We start from the raw sequence: 21,517 nt of genomic DNA, 5'->3' as shown, positions 1-21,517 counted from the left end.
CAGGGGCAAAACTTGGTGCCTTTTCCCATATACAAAATAGTGTTCCAAATGTATCCGGTAGCTGACTCACATAGCATGTATGACTTTATGCCAAAGCAGGCCCGCTTGGAGCCAACTCAGCCTCCTCTTATAGGCCATCAGACTCTTATCCACACTGGTGTCTCTCTGTGGTACATAAGTGGTCTGGAAGTTGTCAACCACCATCTGATAGACTTTGCAGATTTCTTTTTCGCTTTGGCGCAAGGTGTCGTTGTTCGAGAAATGTAAAAACGTCATAATCAGACTGAAGCGCCGCGGTATTTGGACATCACTGTTCCGAAGGAAGGAGTAGCAATTATTTTATTGGTGGTCCAATACCATTTCTGTAGGGGCTTCCCCACCACTCCCTGCAGAATAATCAGGCCCAAAAACAACTGGCTCCCATGTCCTGCTCCTCGAAAAGCGCCCTTGTGGAGCAGCCAGTTGTTGGGTGGCATAGCGGTTAGTTTCCTCCACTATCTTTTCAATAACCGTGTCCATGAAGAAGAGCTGCAGGCAGGCCAGGGGGTTGCGCTCGTACTCTTTCTTCAGGCCAGGCTCCCCGGTAAAAGGGAAACGTGGGGGTAGTGGCAGAGCCTAAGAAAAGTCTATGGGGCACAAAACACGGTCATCACTGACCTCGGTGGTGATGGAGTCACTGTCGCTACCTGGGTCAGATGACAGATCTCCCTGTGCATCACTGTCACTTGAGTCTGCCAGTGACTGCAGATCGCTATCCTCCAACTCCACCAGCGCTTCCGCAGTGAGACGCCTTCTGGAGGCTGACGCCATAGTAAATGGCAGGCAGAGATTTGTCAAATCCGGGCAGAGGTCGGTACAGGCAGCAGGCAAAGAATAGTCAAAATCTAGGCAAAAATCAGCAACAATAATTCAAAGTCCAGGCAAAAATCATTGCAGGCAGAAGGCAGAGAGAATAGTCAAAATCCAGGCAAAAATCGGCAACAGTACGTCAATCAAATTTCAGGTAAAAATCAGTGCAGGCAGGAAGCAGAGAGAAGTCAAAATCCAGGCAAAAATCGCCAACAGTACATCAATCAAATTTCAGGTAAAAATCAGTGCAGGCAGGAAGCAGAGAGAAGTCAAAATCCAGGCAAAAATCGTTAGCAGAAAAATCAGCAAATCAGATCAGCAACTCACAGATCACAGCACAGCTCAGCAGCAGCCAGGAAGTAAATGGCAACATTGCATTGGATACAAATACCCTTGTATCCAATACAATGCTAATTTGGGCCAATCAGAGGTTTTTTTCCCTCCCTCCCCTGTGACCCCACGCCGCCCCGCAGCATCACCACCGCTCTGTAAACCAGGTTGGCCACCGGGTCCCCGGAAGATCAGAGAGGCAATGGGGATTCCGGCGGCCAGGGGAAGAAGCCTGATTGCGCACGGGGCCCAGGAAAATACTGCATACGGTGGTTTGAGCCAGCCCAAGCTGATCTCAGGCTACCACTTCCAGCATGTGCCAATCAGCCCGAGCTGATATTGGAAACAATATGAGACTCATATCTTTGCTACCAATGTTCTATTTCATAGCTGTACTACACATACAATTTATTATATCATAAATTTATTGTCACTGTAGATTCCCTTTAAAGGATACCCCAACTGAAATGTGACATAATGAGATAGACATGTGTATGTACAGTGCCTAGCACACAGATAACTATGCTGTGTTCCTTTTTTTATTTTTCTGCCTGAAAGAGTTAAACATCAGGTATGCAAGTGGCTGACTCAGTCCTGACTCAGACAGGAAGTTACTACAGTGTGACCCTCACTGATAAGAAATTCCAACTATAAAACACTTTCCTAGCAGAAGATGGCTTCTGAGAGCAAGAAAGAGGTAAAAAAAGGGGAATTTCTTATCAGTTAGGGTCACACTGTAGTCACTTCCTGTCTGAGTCAGGACTGAGTCAGCCACTTACATACCTGATATTTAACTCTTTCAGGCAGAGAAAGAAAAAAAGGAACACAGCATAGTTATCTGTGTGCTAGGCACTGTACATACACATGTCTATCTCATTATGTCACATTTCAGTTGGGGTATCCTTTAAGAGTTTTTACAGTTACAGGCATAGTCATAAAGTCCAGAGGACTCAGAACCAGACTAGAATGGTCTTTAGCAGTTTGTTTTGTGATAGATAGCAATGCATTTGAGGGCACACTCTATTGATTACTCTTGATGAGGAGAAATGTCATGAGTGGTATGGGGTGGGGTCCTGATGGCAGGGAGGCCACCTGCTTGGGTCATATGTAACTTCCATGGACCTGAATCTTGTCAGATGCATTTGATCTGTCTGGAGAGGAAGGGAAGAGATAAGGGAATTTTCAGTTTTGTTTTTTTCTCCACTCCATTTTCTGAGGTTGTATGGCCTAAATCTGTCCCAGGCCTCACCTTTTTAAGAGACTGAGCCTACATTATCTCCCCTCACCCATATTGGAGTGTGGTGAAGAGATACAATTAGGTAAAACTTGTATTTAATCAGTCAAGGTTTCCCCCTTCCCCTTTTTATCCAGCCCACATGGTACATTGCAGGTCCTTCTCAAAAAATTAGCATATTGTGATAAAGTTCATTACTTTCTGTAATGTACTGATAAGCATTAGACTTTCATATATTTTAGATTCATTACACACAACTGAAGTAGTTCAAGCCTTTTATTGTTTTAATATTGATGATTTTGGCATACAGCTAGTGAAAACCCAAAATTCCAAGGGAATACTATATAGGGAATATAGTATTAGGGAAATTAATTTCTTAGATGTCACTATTTATGTTAGTGACAATCAAGTTCAAACCAAAACATTTTTATGCAAGTTGATAGCAATAGCTTTATACAATTGGATAGCTGCCACCTGTTGAAATGGCTAAGTAACATTCCTAAAAGCCAATATAATTGTTTACGTAGGAATTGCACAGATTGTCAGGTGTATGATGATCAAGCCACGATTATAAGAAGTTGATTTTTAGAAAAACAATATTCAAGGGAAGCATTATTAGAAGCCGGAGTTAGACCGATGGATAGACAAGAATTATTGAAGAACAAGTTTAAAATCGAATTAGTACCTCCAATTTGCATACATTTGCAGTATACAAAACAGTCACATAAGATAAAGGGTATTGTTAGAAAGTACGGGCACATTTTGCAGCAGGAGAAAACTTTGAATGGGATTTTGCCAGAAAGACCGAAATTTGAATTTTCAAGAGTGTTGAATTTGAAGAATATGATTGCACCCACAGTAATAAAAAGGAACTAGGAAAGAGATGGTCAATTTAAAGTGAATGGGAACCCATATTTAAATAAAAAAGTCAGATACTCACTTAAGGAGAGGGAGGCTCTGGGTCCCATAGAGCATTCCCTCTCCTCTCCCGGTCCCAGTTGTTGCGCTGGCTCCCCCGTATTAGTATTCGACCATTTCAGTCAAATACCACTGTTTCCCGGCCAAAGGGAGGCTTTGGAAATGCTTTGGGAGCCAGAGTGCTCCCGAAGAGAGGCCGCTCTACACTGCGCACACCCTCTATGACGTACTCACACGTACGCAGTATAGAGCCGCCTGTCTTCGGGAGGACTCGGCTCCCGAAGTCTCCCCCGTTGGGGGATTTGACCGGGGGAGCCAGCGCAACACGGAGAGCACCGGGAGAGGAGAGGGAAGGCTCATTAGGACCCTTGCCTTCCCTCTCCTTAGGTGAGTATCTGACTTTTTTTTATTTAACTATGGATTCCCATTGGCTTTAAAAGATGTATGATATGTTTTGTCTGCAGGGAGACGCGTTTGTACCACCTGTTGTGACATTTGAATCCTGTGCTACGAATGAACAATTCAATGTGAGGGGCAATTTGAACCGTACCTAAATAGGTGTGATACATGTGATTGAGTGCGGATGCAAAAAAACAATATGTGGGCAGAACCACACAAAGACTGTTAGATAGGATAGGAGAACAGATTAAGCACATTAAAAAAGGGGACACTAAATACCTCCTTCAGTAGACATTTCAAGGAGGTGCACAGTGGGAGCCTGTCCACTTTAAAATTGTACGCTATACAACATGTACCAAGATGTTGGAGATTAGGTGATTACCAGTACATTTAAGCTATGTCCAGGAATGAATCTGAATGGTTTTACACATAAACTCCCTAGCACCGCTAAGGTTAAACCAATACTTTCAACTATATTCTTTCAACAACTGAAGGGGGGGGACATTTTACCACACAGACCATATTTAGGAGGAAGGAGGGAGCAACGACGTAGATGCCCTAATGAAGGGAGACATGTACCTCCTGAAACGTTGGCGGAATTGGCTGCAACAGTGACGTCACTACAAGACTTCTGGATCTCGCTGCCAGTGCGGGATTGCTCCTTACACATTCACCGCTCCCCGATCAAGTGTGACCATGGCCGGGTCAGGAGATTGGGTACAGTGGACTCCTGCTAATCCTTTACTACAGTAGGACAGCAGTGTTAATAGCAAACAGGCTCTAATATGACAGTAGTTTGAACCAAATGCAACTTGAGTTCATAAGCTCTAGAGTTCATAGCAACTTACAAACCCCCCTTTTTTTTACGGTTTTTACATCAAGCAAATGCATAAGTTTTAATCAGTTTATTCATTTTTTCTGTTCACTGAGGATTAGAATATGAACACATGACTGTGGTCATTCAGGCACATTCAAGGAGTTTTATGATGCTTGTGTTGATGTGAGATGCGTGGTTCAATGGTGCCCAGCGTTGTTGAATATGTATTTTACATTTTATAAAAAAATGTAAGTTTACTCACTATTTTAGCGCAGTAGTTATTTTATGTTTTAGTGTGTTTGAACTGACTGTGACTGGGAGTTGTCACAGTATTCTCCTTGCTGCAAGCAGGGGAAATGTTAATTTTTTATTTTAATCAATCTTTTAGATTAATCGAATGGGAGTATTAGCAAAGAATACCACCAACACAGAATAGTATGTACAATATTTTTAGGACTATAAGATGCACTTTTTCTTGCCCAAAAGCGGGAAGATAAGTCACTGCGTTTTATAGTCCAAATACAGGCAGTCCCCGACTTACAAATGCCTGCCGATACAAATCGCTGATATTTCGGGGATCCCCTGTCCTGTCTCCGCATCCTCCTTTCTCTATAAGCTGTGTCCTTGGGAAGAAAAAAATGTGCCGATACTGGAAGGTCAATTTGAAATGATGTAATGGAAAAACAGACTGGAGTGGAAAAAGATTCAGTATTTCTTACCTTTAGTTAAAGCTACTGGTCCAAAGTAGTTTGTATCCATAATCATCCTGTCCACACTGATCTTTGTGTTCAGAATAGTTCCACGATAACTTATCCCTGCATTGTTTATTAAGATGTCCACCTTTCCTGCGAGCTGAAGTATTTCCTTTGCTGCGCTGGTTACTGCTTCTATGTCAGCGAGGTCAAAAATCACCATATGTGGCTTATGCGTCTATGGAACAAATTCATTTAGATATTTATTTATTTTATTGTATTTATTGTTAGACGTTAAGTATTATGTAGGCCTCAGTTCTTTGAACTGAGTTTAGGGAAAAGGCTTGGTGTGCAGAATATACCTTTAAGACGGCTTTCTCGTAGAAGAGATGATGCAAGCAGTTACCAGGAACATGTCCCCAACATGTCCCTGGTGCAAGGCCACAGGCCTACACAGGCCTGAACTGCCCCAGACCCATGGTCGACAGAAAGGTAAACATAGCCAATATTTAACAAACATGGCATTCTTTGTATGTAGGGTAAAAAGCACTTTGAATATTAATTAAGTAGGTGTGTGTCATGATATCACAAGGGGTCTGAGCCAATTGTAGGTTTGGGAGGATGGCTCAGATGATGTCACATTTAACTCGTTGGTGACCGGTATTAAAAGGAGTCACAGGCTGAGGAGAGACACTTTTTCTCTCTGCTGGCTTTCTCCAACCCTTGACTTCTATCCAATGATGTTGTGTCATATTCTATAACTGTATGCTGTATACAGGTAGTATAGATGTAACGTAGTATAGACAGAAGATAAAGACTGGTTACCATTCACCAGGAATGGGACCAAGAGCCTGTAACGCCAAGAAGACGTACTACAGAAGAATTTTCTTTGCTAAGATGTAACGATCTGTACTGTATATTTGTTGACTGAATAAACTCCTAAACTCTGAAGACGCTTGAGGAGTCCTATCTCCAATGCTGTTGCTGTGATGAGAGTCGTGTTTGCAGCTCTTACTAATGAGTTGCTGGTGCCAAACAAAGGTGTTGTGTTGTTGCCCATAGCAACCAACGTATAGTTTCTTACATTTATAAAGCGCCAACATATTTTGCAGTGCTGATATATTACAAATGCATTTTTTCAGCATCATGCCTAACAGGAAGCACTGTGTTGTCTTTTGCCAAATAGGTCTTAAGGTGGCTATACACTGGTCGATTTGCCATCTGATCGACCAACAGATAGATCCCTCCCTCTCTGATCGAATCTGATCAGAGAGGGATCGTATGGCTGCCTTTACTGCAAACAGATTATGAATAGATTTCAGCATGAAACCGATCACAATCTGTGGAGCTGCCGCTCTACTGTTCAAACTTCCTGTCCGGACAGGAAGAAGTGAAGCCTACAGGAACCCAGCGAAGAAAGAGCAGCGGTGACAGCGGGGACACGCGCCGGCGGAGCAGGTAATGTATTGCCGCTAGCGTCGGTCGTCGGACATTCGAGCGCCGATATCGCCGCACTCCCGACCCGCCAGCGACGGGAACGATCAATTTCGGACAGAAATCGATCATTCTGTCAGCATTTGCGCAACAATGTCACAGCAGATTCGATCACAGTGATCGAATCTGCTGTATATCGGCGGAAAATCGTTGTGCATGGGCCCCTTAACTCTTTATGGAATTTAAAGGGACACTTAAGCCAAGAATAAAAAAACTGTTTTGCTTTCCTGGGGCTTCTACTAGCCCCCTGCAGCCGTCCAGTGCCCTCGCAGTCACTCACAGAGCCTCCGGTCCCCTGCCACCAGCTAGTTTCGTTTTCTCTGACAGGCCCGACAGGCCTGGCCACGCATATTTTTCTTTGCGTTCCCATCCGCAATAGCATCCTGTGCCTGAGCAGGACGCTATTGAGGACGGGATCATGAAGAAGGATATGCGTGGCCAGGCTTGTGCAGGCGCAGAAAGCCCGCCGACTCCCTTTCAGGGCCTGTCAGTGAAAACGAAACTAGCTGTCGACGGGGGACCGGAGGCTCCATGAGTGATTGCAAGGGCCGGGGATGGCTGCAGGGGGCTGGTAGAAGCCCCAGGCCAGTAAAACTGATTTTTTTATTCCTGACTTAAGTGCCCCTTTAAATTCTTACAGCCAATTAAATGAAATATGTAACAATGGCTAAATAAATGCAACATCATAGAAATAACAGTACCAGACTTGTACAAACTGAACTGGTCAGCAAAACTGGCACTGATTGAAATCACTGACAAAGTCAAAAGGTAGAAAAAAAAAGATAATATAAAGGCCAAATGAGGCAACATGTACAGGTAATTCTGCACACCAATAACAGTTTTCTGTAATCATAAAAAAATAAAATAAAAAAAATGCAGAGGAAGAAAGATGAGAAATAGCTAGCAAAAGGTAAGCAAGGGAGTACATATTGCGGCGACATACAAGTTGGGTACTGGATGGTGCCACTAGTAAAAACAATATGGGTAATGTACATCACCAATATTTTACTACGAACCACCCGATATCCATTCTCACTTGAAACCTCCCATCCTAGTGCCTTTAACTACCCCCCCCCCCATGCCTAGCTCCCTCCCTCCTCTTCCAATTGCACAATACTAACCTCCCCCTCCTAATTCCTAGCAATAACCCCAGTGCTAAAACTACTGTTAGCTGTAGGTGATTATTATTTCCTATGTAGTAGTGATTCAGCTACTATTCGCATCGGGCCCCCAATTCACCAATTGGGTCCACGATTACTGATAATTAACACAAGCGTCTATTAAATGCCTGCCAATACCTGCACCCAAATGATTTGATGTAAAAGCAAGGTACACAGAGAAATATAGAACACCAAATAGGAGTAGCACGGTAGCGTAGTGCTTAGTGCTCTCACCTTGCAGCGCTGGGTCCCCGGTTCAAATCCCAGCCATGTCAACATCTGCAAGGAGTTTGTATGTTCTCCCTGTGTCTATGTGGGTTTCCTCTGGGCACTCAGGTTTCCTCCCCCATCCCAAAAACATACAGATAAGTTAATTGGCTTCCCCCTTAAAATTGGCCCTAGACTACTATACATACACTACATTATACATATACACAAATATGACTATGGTAGGGAATACATTGTGAGCTCCTCCAAGGGACAGTGAGTGACAAGACAATATATACTCTGTACAGCTCTGCATAAGACGTCAGCACTATATAAATACTAAATAATAATAATAATAATAATAATAATAGGAGCCAGCTGACAGTCAGCAAGAATTACAGTCCCAATCTCACTCAACTTCAGGGTTATACAACCAGGGGCCCCAAATCTTTTCAAGTTTCGCTGGACATGATTTATGAGCATATATCCATTTTTCCAGCCTAAGGGTAGAGTTCACTTGTGTGACCCAGTTTTTTGGTGAAAGTGGCAATTCCTCCTTCTAAGAGTGAAGTATCAATTTTCTGGCAAAGAAGAGAGTCCTAGCTATTACAATTTCAGTATGTTTGTTGCACCAGCTGCTCCATACACACCAGAATGCATATTATTTCATCCCTATGTATGTACATAAATATAATATAATCTTTATCATGTAAGTCAATTATATTTTGAGAGAGATTTTGGAGATCTCCATGGTCCCTAGAACTTCTAGAACATAGTGGGTATGAACGTATGCCTATTATATAAAGACTTCTGGGAGTGAGGTAGGTTCTATAGATAAAGCTTAGCTGTATTTTCCTCTTGGAAAGGTTAAAGTGAATCTGAAGTGATAATAAAATTAAAATAATGAATTGTATGTGTAGTACAGCTAAAAAATAGAACATTATGAGTCTCATATTGTTTCCAGTACATGAAGACTAAACTTCACTTATCTATGCAAAAGTGTAATTTAGTCAGAGAACAATGCTATATTCCAAAGCACTTATACATCAAAGAAACAGTGAAAGACAACTTCAGATAAGATTTTACTGCAGAGGTGTTCAAAGGGTCATAGCCTTGTTCTGTTTGTATAGTTTAAAATGCTGAGTGTAGTTAGTAAACTGCAAAAATTAAAGAATGATGCAATGTTATAAAAAGAAAAAAAAAGCTATATAAATGAACATAAAAATATAAGACTCCTTTCTTTGCTACTAATGTTCTATTAATTACCCGTACTACACATGTAATTCATTATTTCATTATTTTCCCACTTCAATGTCACTTTAAGGGAAATTACAGGGATAGGCTCCAAAATGTCCCTCTAGTTAATGATCCTAAGTCAGCTTCCCATTTAGCTCTACTTTTATATGGTAATTTTTTAAGGTATTTTGAAAGGAGAAGGTCATAGCAATCAGAGATGAACCCTTTGTGGACTGAGGCTTGTATTGCTAAATTACATATAAGCTGGGACAATCTACCAAATCGTGTCTTGGAAGCGCATGGCAGATCTGAAGAAATTGAAAATTAACATTATAAAATATTCAAGATACACACATGGAATTGGCCCACATTCTGAAAACTGGTTATGCTGCATTTTCCTTGCATTTCCTAGCAGCTTCCATTTCATAACTCAACCTGTTGCCAGGCAGCACAACTTCAACTAGACTACATCTAAACAATTGTCTTTCAATTGGGGGCAAGATTTACCATAATCCATGACATAGTGCTTATTGAAAAATATAAATCCACAATACGTCGTTACTTAAAGGGAAACTTAATTGACAAAGAAAAAAAAAAGTTTAACTTACCTGGGGCTTCTACCTTACCCCATGCAGATGTCTAGTACCAGGACAAACCAATCCTCTGGTCCCCGCAGCAAGGCGGATCACTGCACCTGCATGGCCCTGGCCATGCTCGTCCTTGCTCACGCCACCGTCGCCAAGAAAATATCTTACTGTGCATGCGCAGGACAGCGCCAACTAGTGGCCGGCCAACTAGTCAGTGAGTGAAAAGTCTAGCTCTCTGGAGGGACAGGAGGATCGGTTTGTCCCGCCACGGGCACAGGACGTCTGCAGGGGGCCGGTAGAAGTCCCAGGCAAGTTAAACTTTTTTTTTTTCGTCAATTGGTCAAGCTTTTCCAGTTTGCTTCACTGATACTTATAATACTGATATAACTGAGAATAAAAGGCTGACACTGAAGTAGTCTGGCCAACTGTGACCTGCCCTCATGGGCACTGGTAAGAGATCTATTAGGCCCCAATGCCATACATTAAAGAAAAAAAAATAACTGCTAATTTCTGTACGTATTTTGAACATCAGACTTTTTCACTACATAATGGTCATATACAGAACTGAAATAAAGGTCACCCAAAACAATCTTTCATGATATCTGTGTGTGTGTGTATACTATTAACCACCCTGGTGGTATTGACGAGCTCAGCTCGTCCAGGAAAAACTTGCTGAAAGCGGTATTGACGAGCTGAGCTCGTCAATACTGCCAGGGAGATTTCTTGTTTCTCTGCCCCGCCGGCTGCACTTTTCCCTCATCAGAGGGATTCCCCAGGATGGCTGGATGCCTGACTGCACGCTGTGGGTAGCGATCTGTGCTACCCACAGCGTGCAGAACTAGCATCCAGCCACCCTGGGGAATCCCTGTGCAGCCATCGGAGCAGAGAATGTGCTCAGCAGCATGCGGGATTCCCCTTCTGTGCTGCGGGTGGCTGGAGCGGGGATCCCCTCTGTGGGGGGGGGTACCCTGCTGTGCTGCGGGTGGCTGGTGCGGCGATCCCCTCTGTGGGGGGGGGTGTCCCCTGCTGTGCTGCGGGTGGCTGGTGCGGAGATCCCCTCTGTGCGGGGGGGGGGGGGTGTCCCCTTCTGTGCTGGCTGGATCCTCTCTGTGGGAAGGGGGGGGGCATCCCCGTACTGTGCGTGCGGGTGACCCTGTAGTGTGTGTGTGTGGGGGGGGGCGGGTATCCCCCCTATAGGGCTGGTCTTGGCCGGTCAGGGACACCCCCTTCTGTGCGGGGGGGGGGGGGGGGGGGGGGAGTTGGGTGTCCCCTTCTATGAGAGCTGTGGGTGGCCTCTCCCTCCTCGCTCTCTGTCCCCCGTGCCCCCCTCACCCCCGATCCTGTGTCTCCCCCCCCCCCTCAATCCCGTGTCTCCCCCCTGTCAGTCAGAAGCCCTGCTTTACTCACCTGAGGGCTTTCTCCTGCGCTGGCCGAGATGGACACCCTCCATTTCCATCGCCGAAGTCCCGGTCTCTGTAATTACAGTACGCGGCTTGGTGACGTCACCAAGCCGCGTACAGTAATTACAGAGAACACGAGACTTCGCGATGGAGGAGGAAGTGCGCCGCTTCCGCCGCAGGAGCAAGCCCTCAGGTGAGTAGATCAGGGCTTCTGACAGGGGGGAGACACGGGATTGGGGGGGGGGGGGGGGGCACGGGGGATCGGAAGGGATAGGGGGGAAGAGGAGGGAGAGGCCACCCACAGCCCTCATAGATGGGGACACCCACCTCCCCCCCACCACAGAAGGGGGTGTCCCCGACCGACCATGACTAGCCCCCATAGAAGGGGATACCCCCCCCACACACACACACAGAAGGGCCACCAGGCCACCTGCACGCACAGTATGGGGATTCCCCCCCCCCCACAGAGGGGATCCCCACCGGCCACTACCAGCCAGCACAGAAGGGGAGCCCCCCCACAGAAGGGTCACCCGGCCAGAGTCAGGGGGCATCGGGGGCAATTGGGGGGGGGGGGGGCAGAGGCACCCGCAAACCTGGCTCCCTATACATATGACTCCCTACACCTGGCTGCACATCTGTCTCCTATACACCTGGCTGCACATCTGTCTTCTATACACCTGGCAAACATCTTGCTCCCTATATACCTGGCAAAACATCTGGCTAAACTATTCCTGGCTAATACATCTGGCTAACTACACCTGGCTGCACATCTGGCTAACTATACCTGGCTATACATCTGGCTAACTACACCTGGCTATACATCTGGCTAACTACACCTGGCTGCACATCTGGCTAACTATACCTGGCTATAAATCTGGCTAACTATACCTGGCTATACATCTGGCTATACATCTGGGTCTTATACTCACCATTGGCATGCTGATCCCTCGTCGCGTACCTCTGATAGCTTCCCCAGTGCCTTCTTCCATGTCCCTTGGCGGATTTTGCTTCTCTCTTGGAGATCACATGTCCCCCGTCGATCGGCGTTGATGGAACCAGTGTCACACAGCATCAAAATCTCGCAGCAAACCCTTTTTTTTTTAATTTAATTTAATACAATAACCTGTATTGAATTCAATATAAAAAAAAAGATTGCAAAAAAAAAAAAATTGGTTGAAAATTATGGGAAATTAATTGAACCACTTTTTGCACGGAAATCCTGGGGAAATAGAACGCCAGGGTGGCTACTTGGCCAGTCACTGACCAATTTACCACCTCCATGTACTATGAGAGCTTTCATCTTTCATACATAATCTGTTCATAGTATTTAGAATCTGTTAGCCTTCATACTACATGGAAGTGGTAAAATTGGATTGTGTATGCACCTTAGGGTTTAAAGTTTATCTGCCATTAGTGGAAGATTGTGTCGCTCAACTCTTTGCCTTATGTAGAGGGAAATTGTAGAGAACAAGCAGGAGGTTTCTATGAGCCTGATTCATCAAGCTGCGCTGCTAAAGTAGCGCAGCTTAATGTGCAGTAGTGCTCGCTAATCCACGCTTTACATAGTAGCACTTGCTGCTATGTAGGAGCGTGCCTTCCCTTAGTTATGCGCATTGCTTCCTTAGCAACGCATGTAACTTTCAATGCCGGCGGTCCTGTGAAGTATCGCTACTGCCATACGTCACTAACAGCCGCTACTATGTCAATTAACATGTTAAGTGTAATAGTAGCGGCTGTTATTGAAGTATCGCGGTAGCGATATTTCACAGGACCGAAAGCATTGAAAGTTACTCGCGTTGCTAAGGAAGCAATGCGCATAACTAAGGGAAGGGACGCTCCTACATAGCATTGAGTGCTGCTATGTAAAGTGTGGATTAGCGAGCACTACTGCACATTAAGTTGCGCTACTTTAGCAGCACAGCTTGATGAATCAGGTGCAAGCTACATTACAGTCAGTGTTCAAACTAGATTTTCACCTGAAATATTTACAAGCAAAAATCTAGTCTTTGTATATAGTTTTACAGTTATTCATTAGTTTCCATTCTCCAAATTGGTTATAATCTATAATGCAGAATATTAGGAATTAAGACTAGGGATGGTCAGTGATATGTACATAATCCTGCAGCGAGTCGCTGCAGGATTATGCAAATCCTGTAGAATTTGCATACAGAATACGAATTCTGTATGCAAATATATGCGGCTTGAAAATGGACCAATTAAACTTTATTACCGGTAATTATTTGCATCTCTTTGACCATCCCTAGGTATTACATGTAAAAAAACAACCAACAAATCTGTAACCTTCCACAGATATCTTATGGCTACAGTGTTGTGGTGACATTTGACCAGCTTTAACACAAGAGCATGGGAGAACATTTGTTTAATGAAAACTGTGGGACTGTGGTCCCAAACAGGGCTGTGGAGTCGGTACAAAAATCATCCGACTCCAAGGTTTTTGAAACCACCGACTCCAACTCCAGGTACCCAAAATGGCTCTGACTCCGACTTCTCGACTCTGACTCCTTAGTCTAATACTTACTAGAACTAAGGATTTGGTACAAAAATCATCCAACTCTGACGCCTCAGTTTATGAAACCACCAACTCCAGGTACCCAAAATCGCTCCGACTCCGAATCCACAACCCTGGTCCCAAATGCTGGGAAATCTGTGTGCAGGATTAGGCTGTGAGAGATGTGACAGGGAGCTGGGGCTTGTGAAAGTTAACATGGCAAATCAAAGGTCATTAATACCTAAATAACCAACATACTTGTATGGATCCCTTGCGCATTTGATTCAGTTCTGTAATGAGGTCTTTTAGGATTTCTTCATTTCGTCCACACAGTACAAGCTGGGCGCCAGCCTTGTAAAATACTTTCACACATTCTAAATGGAACAAGAGCAAAAGTTAATTATTATTAAGGACACAGAGGGCCTGATTTAATACTGTAATAATGCATCTCCAAAAATCTCCAAGCATCTACAGTGGGGATTATCACAAGTGGCTAAGAAAAGATGGAAGATTACAGAAACATAAGGAAATTGAAGTAAACAAAAAAAGTAAACAAAATAGGGGGTACTTTATCCATGCATGAACTGTAATATACGGTATTTGGCACTGGTATGAAAGAGTATGAGTCTGGCAACTGCAAACTGGCAAAACCATGAAGGTAAGAAATTCACATGTACTGTATGTAGTGCATCTATGTCTTAAATCAGGGGTGTAAAACTCAAATACTAAGTGGTCCAAAGTTGTACATTGGGACCTAGTTGTGGGCCAACCTCAATGTCTACTGGCCACCTTACTACCTTATAAAGTTCCCTGGTATGTAATAGCCCCCTCCAACCCCTATACAGTTCCCTGGTGTCTAGTGGTCCTCCCTCCCCTATACAGTTACCTGGTGTCTAGAGGCTTCGACCCTACACTATATAGTTCCCTGGTGTCTACAGGCCTCCACCCTCCTCTACACAGTTCCCTAGTGTGTAGTAATTTACCCCTACAACCCCTTATGGCTTCCCTGGTGTTCCATGGCTTCACCTCCAATATAGCTCCCTTTGGTGGTCTAGAGTTGGCCAAACATAATGCAAAGGGGGGAAACCACGTTAGGGCCAAATTTAATGCCTTTGAGGGCCAGATTTGGTGCACGGGCCGGAGTTTGACATGTACAGTATGTCTTGAAGGATACCCGAAGGGACATGTGACATGATGAGGTAGACATGGGTATGTACAGTGCCTAGCACACAAATAACTAGGCTGTGTTCCTTTTTTTCTTTCTCTGCCTGAAAGAGTTAAATATCAGGTATGTAAGTGCCTGACTTAGTCCTGACAGAAAGTGACTACAGTGTGACCCTCACTGATACAAAATTCCAACTATAAAACCCTTTCCTAGCAGAAAATGGCTTCTGAGAGCAAGAAAGAGATAAAAAGGGGAATTTCTTATCAGTGAGGGTCACACTGTAGTCACTTCCAGTCTGAATCAGGACTGAGTTAGCCACTTACATACCTGATATTTTTACTCTTTCAGGCAGAGAAAGAAAAAAAGGAACACAGCATTGTTATTTGTGTGCTAGGCACTGTACATACACATGTCTATCTCATCATGTCACTTCGGGTATCATTTAAATGTTCACAATGGATGGTGTTAATTGTAAAGACCATCACACCGACACATACACAAACACCAAAAGACAAATGTATATTTTTAAAAAAGTACCCAATACCTCTGATTGGACACCACTTTACAAACATATAGCCAATCAGAAGACTTATCTACTTCCTCACCTCGGCTTAGGGCTCTTTCACATTAGGGCAGATTTTCTGCGTTTCAACGCAAAGGGTAAAGTTTGCGTTACCCAAGGTGAAATGAAAGTCCATAGACTTTCATTTTAGCTTTCACATATAACGCAGCCTTTTTGTGCGTTGCGTTACACTGCACCCAGGCGCAGTTTTTCGGCCGACGCTAGCTTTATGCATTACAATGTTAGTCAATGTAAAACGCACACTATGCGCGTTTTTAATCTGTTAACGCAGGCAATCAGTCCCAGAATGCAACAGAGGAACAATGTAGAAAGTTGAAAACTAAAAGAAAAAGAAATTACTTGCGTTTTTCTATGTGCTGTAACGCATTGAAAACGGATTAAAAACGCACACTCACTGCAGTGCAACGCATATCAAAACGCATACAACAAAATGTATGCTTTGAGCGTTCTCCAACGCAAGCTCTGATGTGAAAGAGCCCTTTAGGGCCCGTTTCCACTATCGCGAATCCGCATGCGTTGCCCGCATGCGGATTCGCACAGTCAGTACAAGTGGATGGGACTGTTTCCACTTGTGCGTTTCCCTGCACGTTTTTCTGTGCAGAAAAAATCTGCAGGGTAGGGCCCTCAGAATTCGCCTACGTGTGGAATGCAGGCGAATCGCACGCAATGTATTTAATAGGGAAATCGCATGCGTTTTCCCCATGCGTTTTTTGCCGCGATTTTGCATGCGATTTCGCATAGGTATTAATGTTAATTTACACAGGCAGTGACATGGTTAAATTCGCATACAGCCTTACCTATGCGAAATCGCATGCGAAATCGCGGCAAAAAACGCATGCGGAATCGCACCCGCATGCGATTTGCCTGCGGTGATTCGCCGGCGATTCCGCAACGCTATAGTGGAAACGGGCCCTAAGGGTTACACTGCTGCTGCTGCCGCGCCCCCCCCCCCCTAGAATCAAGTACACTGTTGCGATGCGGAAGCCTGATGCAGCCCCCCCCCCCTTGTATAGGTAACCAAAAAAGCCTCCAGTATTAGGTAGCCAGCTGCACACAACCCTCCCACCCACCACCACAAGTAGCCAGAGAGCCCCTCTGCATAGGCAGACAGAGAACCCTTTCCACGAGTAGCTAGTATAGGTAGGAAGAGAGTCCCCCTTCACCCTATAGATAACTAGTGAGCCCCCGTCCCCTCTGTATAGGTAGCCAGTGAGCCTCCCCTCCCTTCCTACTGTATAGGTAGCCAGGAAGCCCTTCCTCTCTGACTGTATAGGTAGCCCGTGAGCCCCAGTATAGGTATTATTATTATTATTTAGTATATACATACCAACTTCTTCTGCAGCAATGTACCAAGTATATTGTCTTGTCACTTAACTGTCCCTCAGAGGCGCTCACAATCTAATCCCTACCATAGTCATATCTCCATGTAAATATCGTGTAGTGTATGTATCGTAGTTTAGGGCCAATTTAGGGGAAGCCAATTAACTTATCTGGCATGTGGGAACTGATCTGAGTGTCCAAGGAAACCACGCAGACATGGGGAGATCATCTCCGTGCAGATAGCTCTCTGGCTGGGATTTGAACCAGGGACCCAGTGCTACAAGGCGAGAGGGATAACCACTGCGCAACCGAGCTCCCTAGCCAGAGAGGTTCCCCCTCTCTCCTTCTCTCTACTCTGCAGAAGTAAGAGCATGTCACCATAGGGAACGCTTTCACCAATACAATGGAACAGATGGCAGGAGGAAGAAGATATGCAGCGTGTGGCTCTCAGAGATGCGAGTTACCGATCCACCCGCCACTGCGCCCCGGGTGGGAACCCGCCCTGTCCACCCCCAAAAACAGGGCTGATGAGCAGCACCCAATGCTTCGGCCAGCAATTAGCCTGGATCACCAGCCAAGAGAATGGTTTTCTCTACCCGCTGCCCCCACCCCCATAGATCAGGCTGGTGGCTAGTGGGGTAGGTCAGGCTAGTGGGGTGGGTGAGTAGGTCAGGCTGGTGGCTAGTGGGGTGGTGGGTGAATAGGTCAGGCTGATGGCTAGTGGGGTAAGTCAGGCTGGTGGCTAGTGGGGTGGGTAGGTAGATCAGGCTGGTGGCTAGTAGGGTGGGTAGGTAGATCAGGCTGGTGGCTAGTAGGGTGGGTAGGTAGATCAGGCTGGTGGCTAGTAGGGTGGGTAGTTAGGTCAGGTTGGTGGCTAATAGGGTGGGTAGTCAGTTCCGGCTGGTGGCTAGTAGGGTGGGTAGGTGGTCAGACTGGTGGCTAGTGGGGTGGGTCAGGCTGGTGGCTAGTGGGGTGGGTAGGCTGGTGGCTAGTGGGGTGGGTAGGTTGGTCAGGCTGGTGGCTAGTAGGGTGGGTCAGGCTAGAAGTTGGTGGCCAGTGGGGAGAGTGGCTCAGACTGGTGTCTTTCCGCTGGTGGGTCACATTGGTCACATTGGTGGGCTAGTGGGGAGGGTGTGCAGCTCACCTCGGGGCCCCATTCCTGTCAATGGCTCCACCACAAGGTAGATACATCATCACTGGCTCTGGGCTCTCTCAGACGCTAGAGCGCCAGCTGCCTGTTCCACGCTGACTCCTCTGTGCAATGCCGCACCCGCCAAAACAGGAAGTAGTATGTGCGGCATCACAGAAAGAGGAGACAGTATGGACCAGGTGGCTGGCGCTCTAGTACCTGAGAGAGCCAGTGAAGCTGTATTTTCAGCCCGAGTTGCTCATTGACAGGTGCGGGGGCGGTCGGGGGTAGGGTTAATCAAAGTCAGTCCGTCCCCCCCCCCCCCCAGCTTCTTCACTTGGCCCAGGCATTCCGTCATCCCCTACCCCACACTACTACCGGTCTGCTGACAAAATAGCCACCGACACTGCTTCTGGCTGAGAAGCCCCACTCGCCACTGATAACGATGTGCCTTGATTGTCCCGCCCCTTACAACCCGCCCAGCCAATCAATGTCACGCAGGCAGAGGAGATCTCCTGTAGTGTTCAGCAACAGCCATCACTATTGTGCGAGAGCTTGTCACTTATTGATAGCAGGCAATGGAGCACTCCTGCCTACAGTTTGCTTTACAGCACAAGCTTTTGTCAGCCGACTGGGGTTTTAAAACACCCGGGTGGCCCGCCCACCTAACTAGTCCTGGGGAGAACACTGTTCTATATACCGATATTTATAATTCCACAGTTTTACAGCAATGTATATATATAGGCTGATTGTTGTGCAGTATACCACCAGCCATCAGTAATTTTCAAATTCCTAGAGACATCCTGATCTTTGTAGTGCCACAAATGATGGGCAGGAGAATATGGATTAGTGCAAAATTATAATATATTGATAATGAGGTTTTCACAAGGTTAACGAGCGTGGTTATGGGAATATTTGAACATTGAATGCTTGCAATCTCCGCTCTAATCCATCCCAAAGGTGTTCTATTATGGTGAGGTTGGGGCTCTATGCGGGCCAGTTCCGTTTTTCCACATCAAATTTGCTAATCCATGTATTTATGGAACTTGCTTTGTGCATTGTTGCAGTTATGCTCAGGAAAGAGCCACCCCAAAATGTTTCCACAAAGTTGGGAGTAAGAAATTGTCCAAAATGTCTTAGTTTCCTGAAGCATTCAGAATTCCTTTCAATGAAAACAATCATGCACCACCATCCCCTTCACCAAACGTTAAATTTGCCACAGTGCAGACAGGCAAGTACCATTCTCTTGACATCTGCCAAACCTACACTTGTCTCCAATGTTCCCAGTGCTTTAGAGTGCATACACACATCCAATGGAAACTCCTTCCATGAAGCTTTCTATGCACCATTCTTGAGCTAATCTGAAGGCCATACAAATTTTGGACTGTAGCTATTGACTGCACAGCAAGTTTGCAACTTCAGTATAATGGACAGAGAGTAGGGATAGTAAAAATTGTACCCTGCAAAAAAGAAAACACAGAGACAACAGGGGCCCAAATGGTGCAGTATGTCACAGTACCAGAAGTATAAAAAATATACGGATGGTCTATACTCAAAAAGGTGGGTGGGTGGAAGGGCAGCCGACCACTAGAAGCAGGTGGAGATGTATAACCCAGACTCCACTCAGATGACCAGACGGAGCTGGTAATGGTCGCACTCTTGATAAAAAGCAAACCTCAAACTACCTAAATTGGTCAAAGAGGGATGATCCCCCTCCGAAAGGGATAAAGGGGAAAGAGGCGCCCAGAGAAGATAAAATGTGTTGAAAACAAATAAAATGAAACAAAGTGAGGTGGCTTACCTCACCTCATAAGGCGCTTTATTTGTGGCTACAATCACTATTAGGCATTGCTATTTGGCCCAAGGAAGTGGGTATGCACCCACTAAACGCTTTGCCAGTGCAATAACATTCTATTAATACGTGAATTTGTCTTCATTGAGGTAAGCCACCTCATTTTTCTTCATTTTATTTGTTTTTAGCGCATTTTATCTTCTCTGGAAACCTCAATGTTCGCTTTAGTATTCACTGATCCCACTCTGTGATTTTATGCGGCCTACCACTTCATCGCCCCGGTTGTTATGGTTCTCAATTGCTTTCACTTTGTTATAATACCACCAACAGTTGACCATGAAATATACTGATATTCCTGAAATATCAAAGAACCACACTGTAAGTCTAACAGAAATGTTTAAATATTTAAACTTCATGCCTAGGTGCATCATTTTATAAATCTGTGGCCAAAGAAGTAACTGGTACACCTGAATTAAATTATTTTGATGAGCATACCAGTACTTTTGGCAATAAAGTGTGTATTATATATAAATACACCTAAATAGTTCCTAAAATGTCAAATGCTTACATAATGTTGAAACTGTAGCTGTGTACCAAATAACCTACTTACCTTTGCCTAAACCAGAGGTAGCTCCTGTGATAACTACTACTGCATCCTGGACGTAAGCACTGTTGCGCAGCTTCTGCAATACTTTGAACAAACTGTAGATTCCAAAACACCCAAGAAGGATAGGAAGGATGACCCATGATGTTAAGTCCATTGATCTGAGCTTTGAATAAGACATGCTCCTCCTGACAATAAGAATGAAAATTGAACTGAAAATGAGCTGAAAATGTATACACACAGTTAGAATAACAAGGGCCAAAAGATACCAAGCAAATACATTCACAAAAAAATAAACAAAATTTGGCATACAGGGTGCAAGGTTATTTAAATCAACTCACTGAAAAATACTCAGATGAAGTGAGCACATGATTGAGGGTGCCAGTGAGGGAGCTAGCACATAATTGAAAGTGCAAAAAAAAGGAGTAAGGGCCTGTACACACTGCTGCGCTTTTAAAATCGCATGCATTTTTTACTCGCAAGGTCTTTTGAAAAATCATGAAAATCTTGACCTGTACACACTGGTGCGATGCAATTTTTCTATTTTTATGAAAGGCTTGCAATTTAAAAATCGCATGAGATTTTAAAAACAAGGGTGCTAGTCTACTTTAGGAGACCAAGCATTATAGGTTGTAATAAACAATGCCCACACTATTCAGCTAATCACAATGCTTCAAGCTGTAGAGAGTGCTGTGATAGGAAAACTGATCCCTAAGTGGTTTCCCTAAACTACCTTAAAGAACAAGCGACACCCATGCTAACCTAGAAATAAAAAACACATATATAAGTAGATAAATACTACCTCTACTTACATAACAGATGTATTGTGCTAGCCACGTAATGATTCCTGTGAATTTTATAAAGGAAAAGCAGAAAATTCTATTCTAGGCAGTGGCAATCTTGCCAAGCTAATGCTGACATCATATCCTCCCTGACTCTTGTTTTCCACCCTCCTTTCTCTTGCTCATTGTGTATTCATTAGCTGCCCCCCTCCCAGAGTCTTTTTTTTATTTACACATCCGATCACTGAGTCACCTCAGCCTTGCTTGTAAACACAAGTGATCAGCTAGGCAGGGAAATAAAAGGAAGAGG

General features: G+C 44.7%; 1 protein-coding gene across 5 annotated transcripts in view; it reads right to left on the bottom strand.

Moving 5' to 3' along the window:
• Positions 1–21,517, bottom strand: part of DHRS7B (dehydrogenase/reductase 7B) — a 184,679-nt gene that overhangs the window by 54,561 nt on the left and 108,601 nt on the right. For all 5 annotated transcript variants that reach the window (XM_068244902.1, XM_068244899.1, XM_068244900.1 and 2 more), the window contains exons 2-4: positions 20,432–20,613; positions 14,091–14,206; positions 5,267–5,477 (exon numbers count right to left, since the gene is read on the bottom strand). In XM_068244902.1, coding sequence (XP_068101003.1) covers positions 5,267–5,477; positions 14,091–14,206; positions 20,432–20,606 — 502 coding nt within the window. In that variant the 5' untranslated portion in view covers positions 20,607–20,613. The remainder of the gene's footprint in view (positions 1–5,266; positions 5,478–14,090; positions 14,207–20,431; positions 20,614–21,517) is intronic.

The sequence above is a fragment of the Hyperolius riggenbachi genome, chromosome 7, assembly GCF_040937935.1.
Source record: "Hyperolius riggenbachi isolate aHypRig1 chromosome 7, aHypRig1.pri, whole genome shotgun sequence".
Lineage (NCBI taxonomy): Eukaryota > Metazoa > Chordata > Amphibia > Anura > Hyperoliidae > Hyperolius > Hyperolius riggenbachi.
Note: the sequence above shows the minus strand (reverse complement) of the source record. Positions and strands in the feature narration are given on the sequence as shown.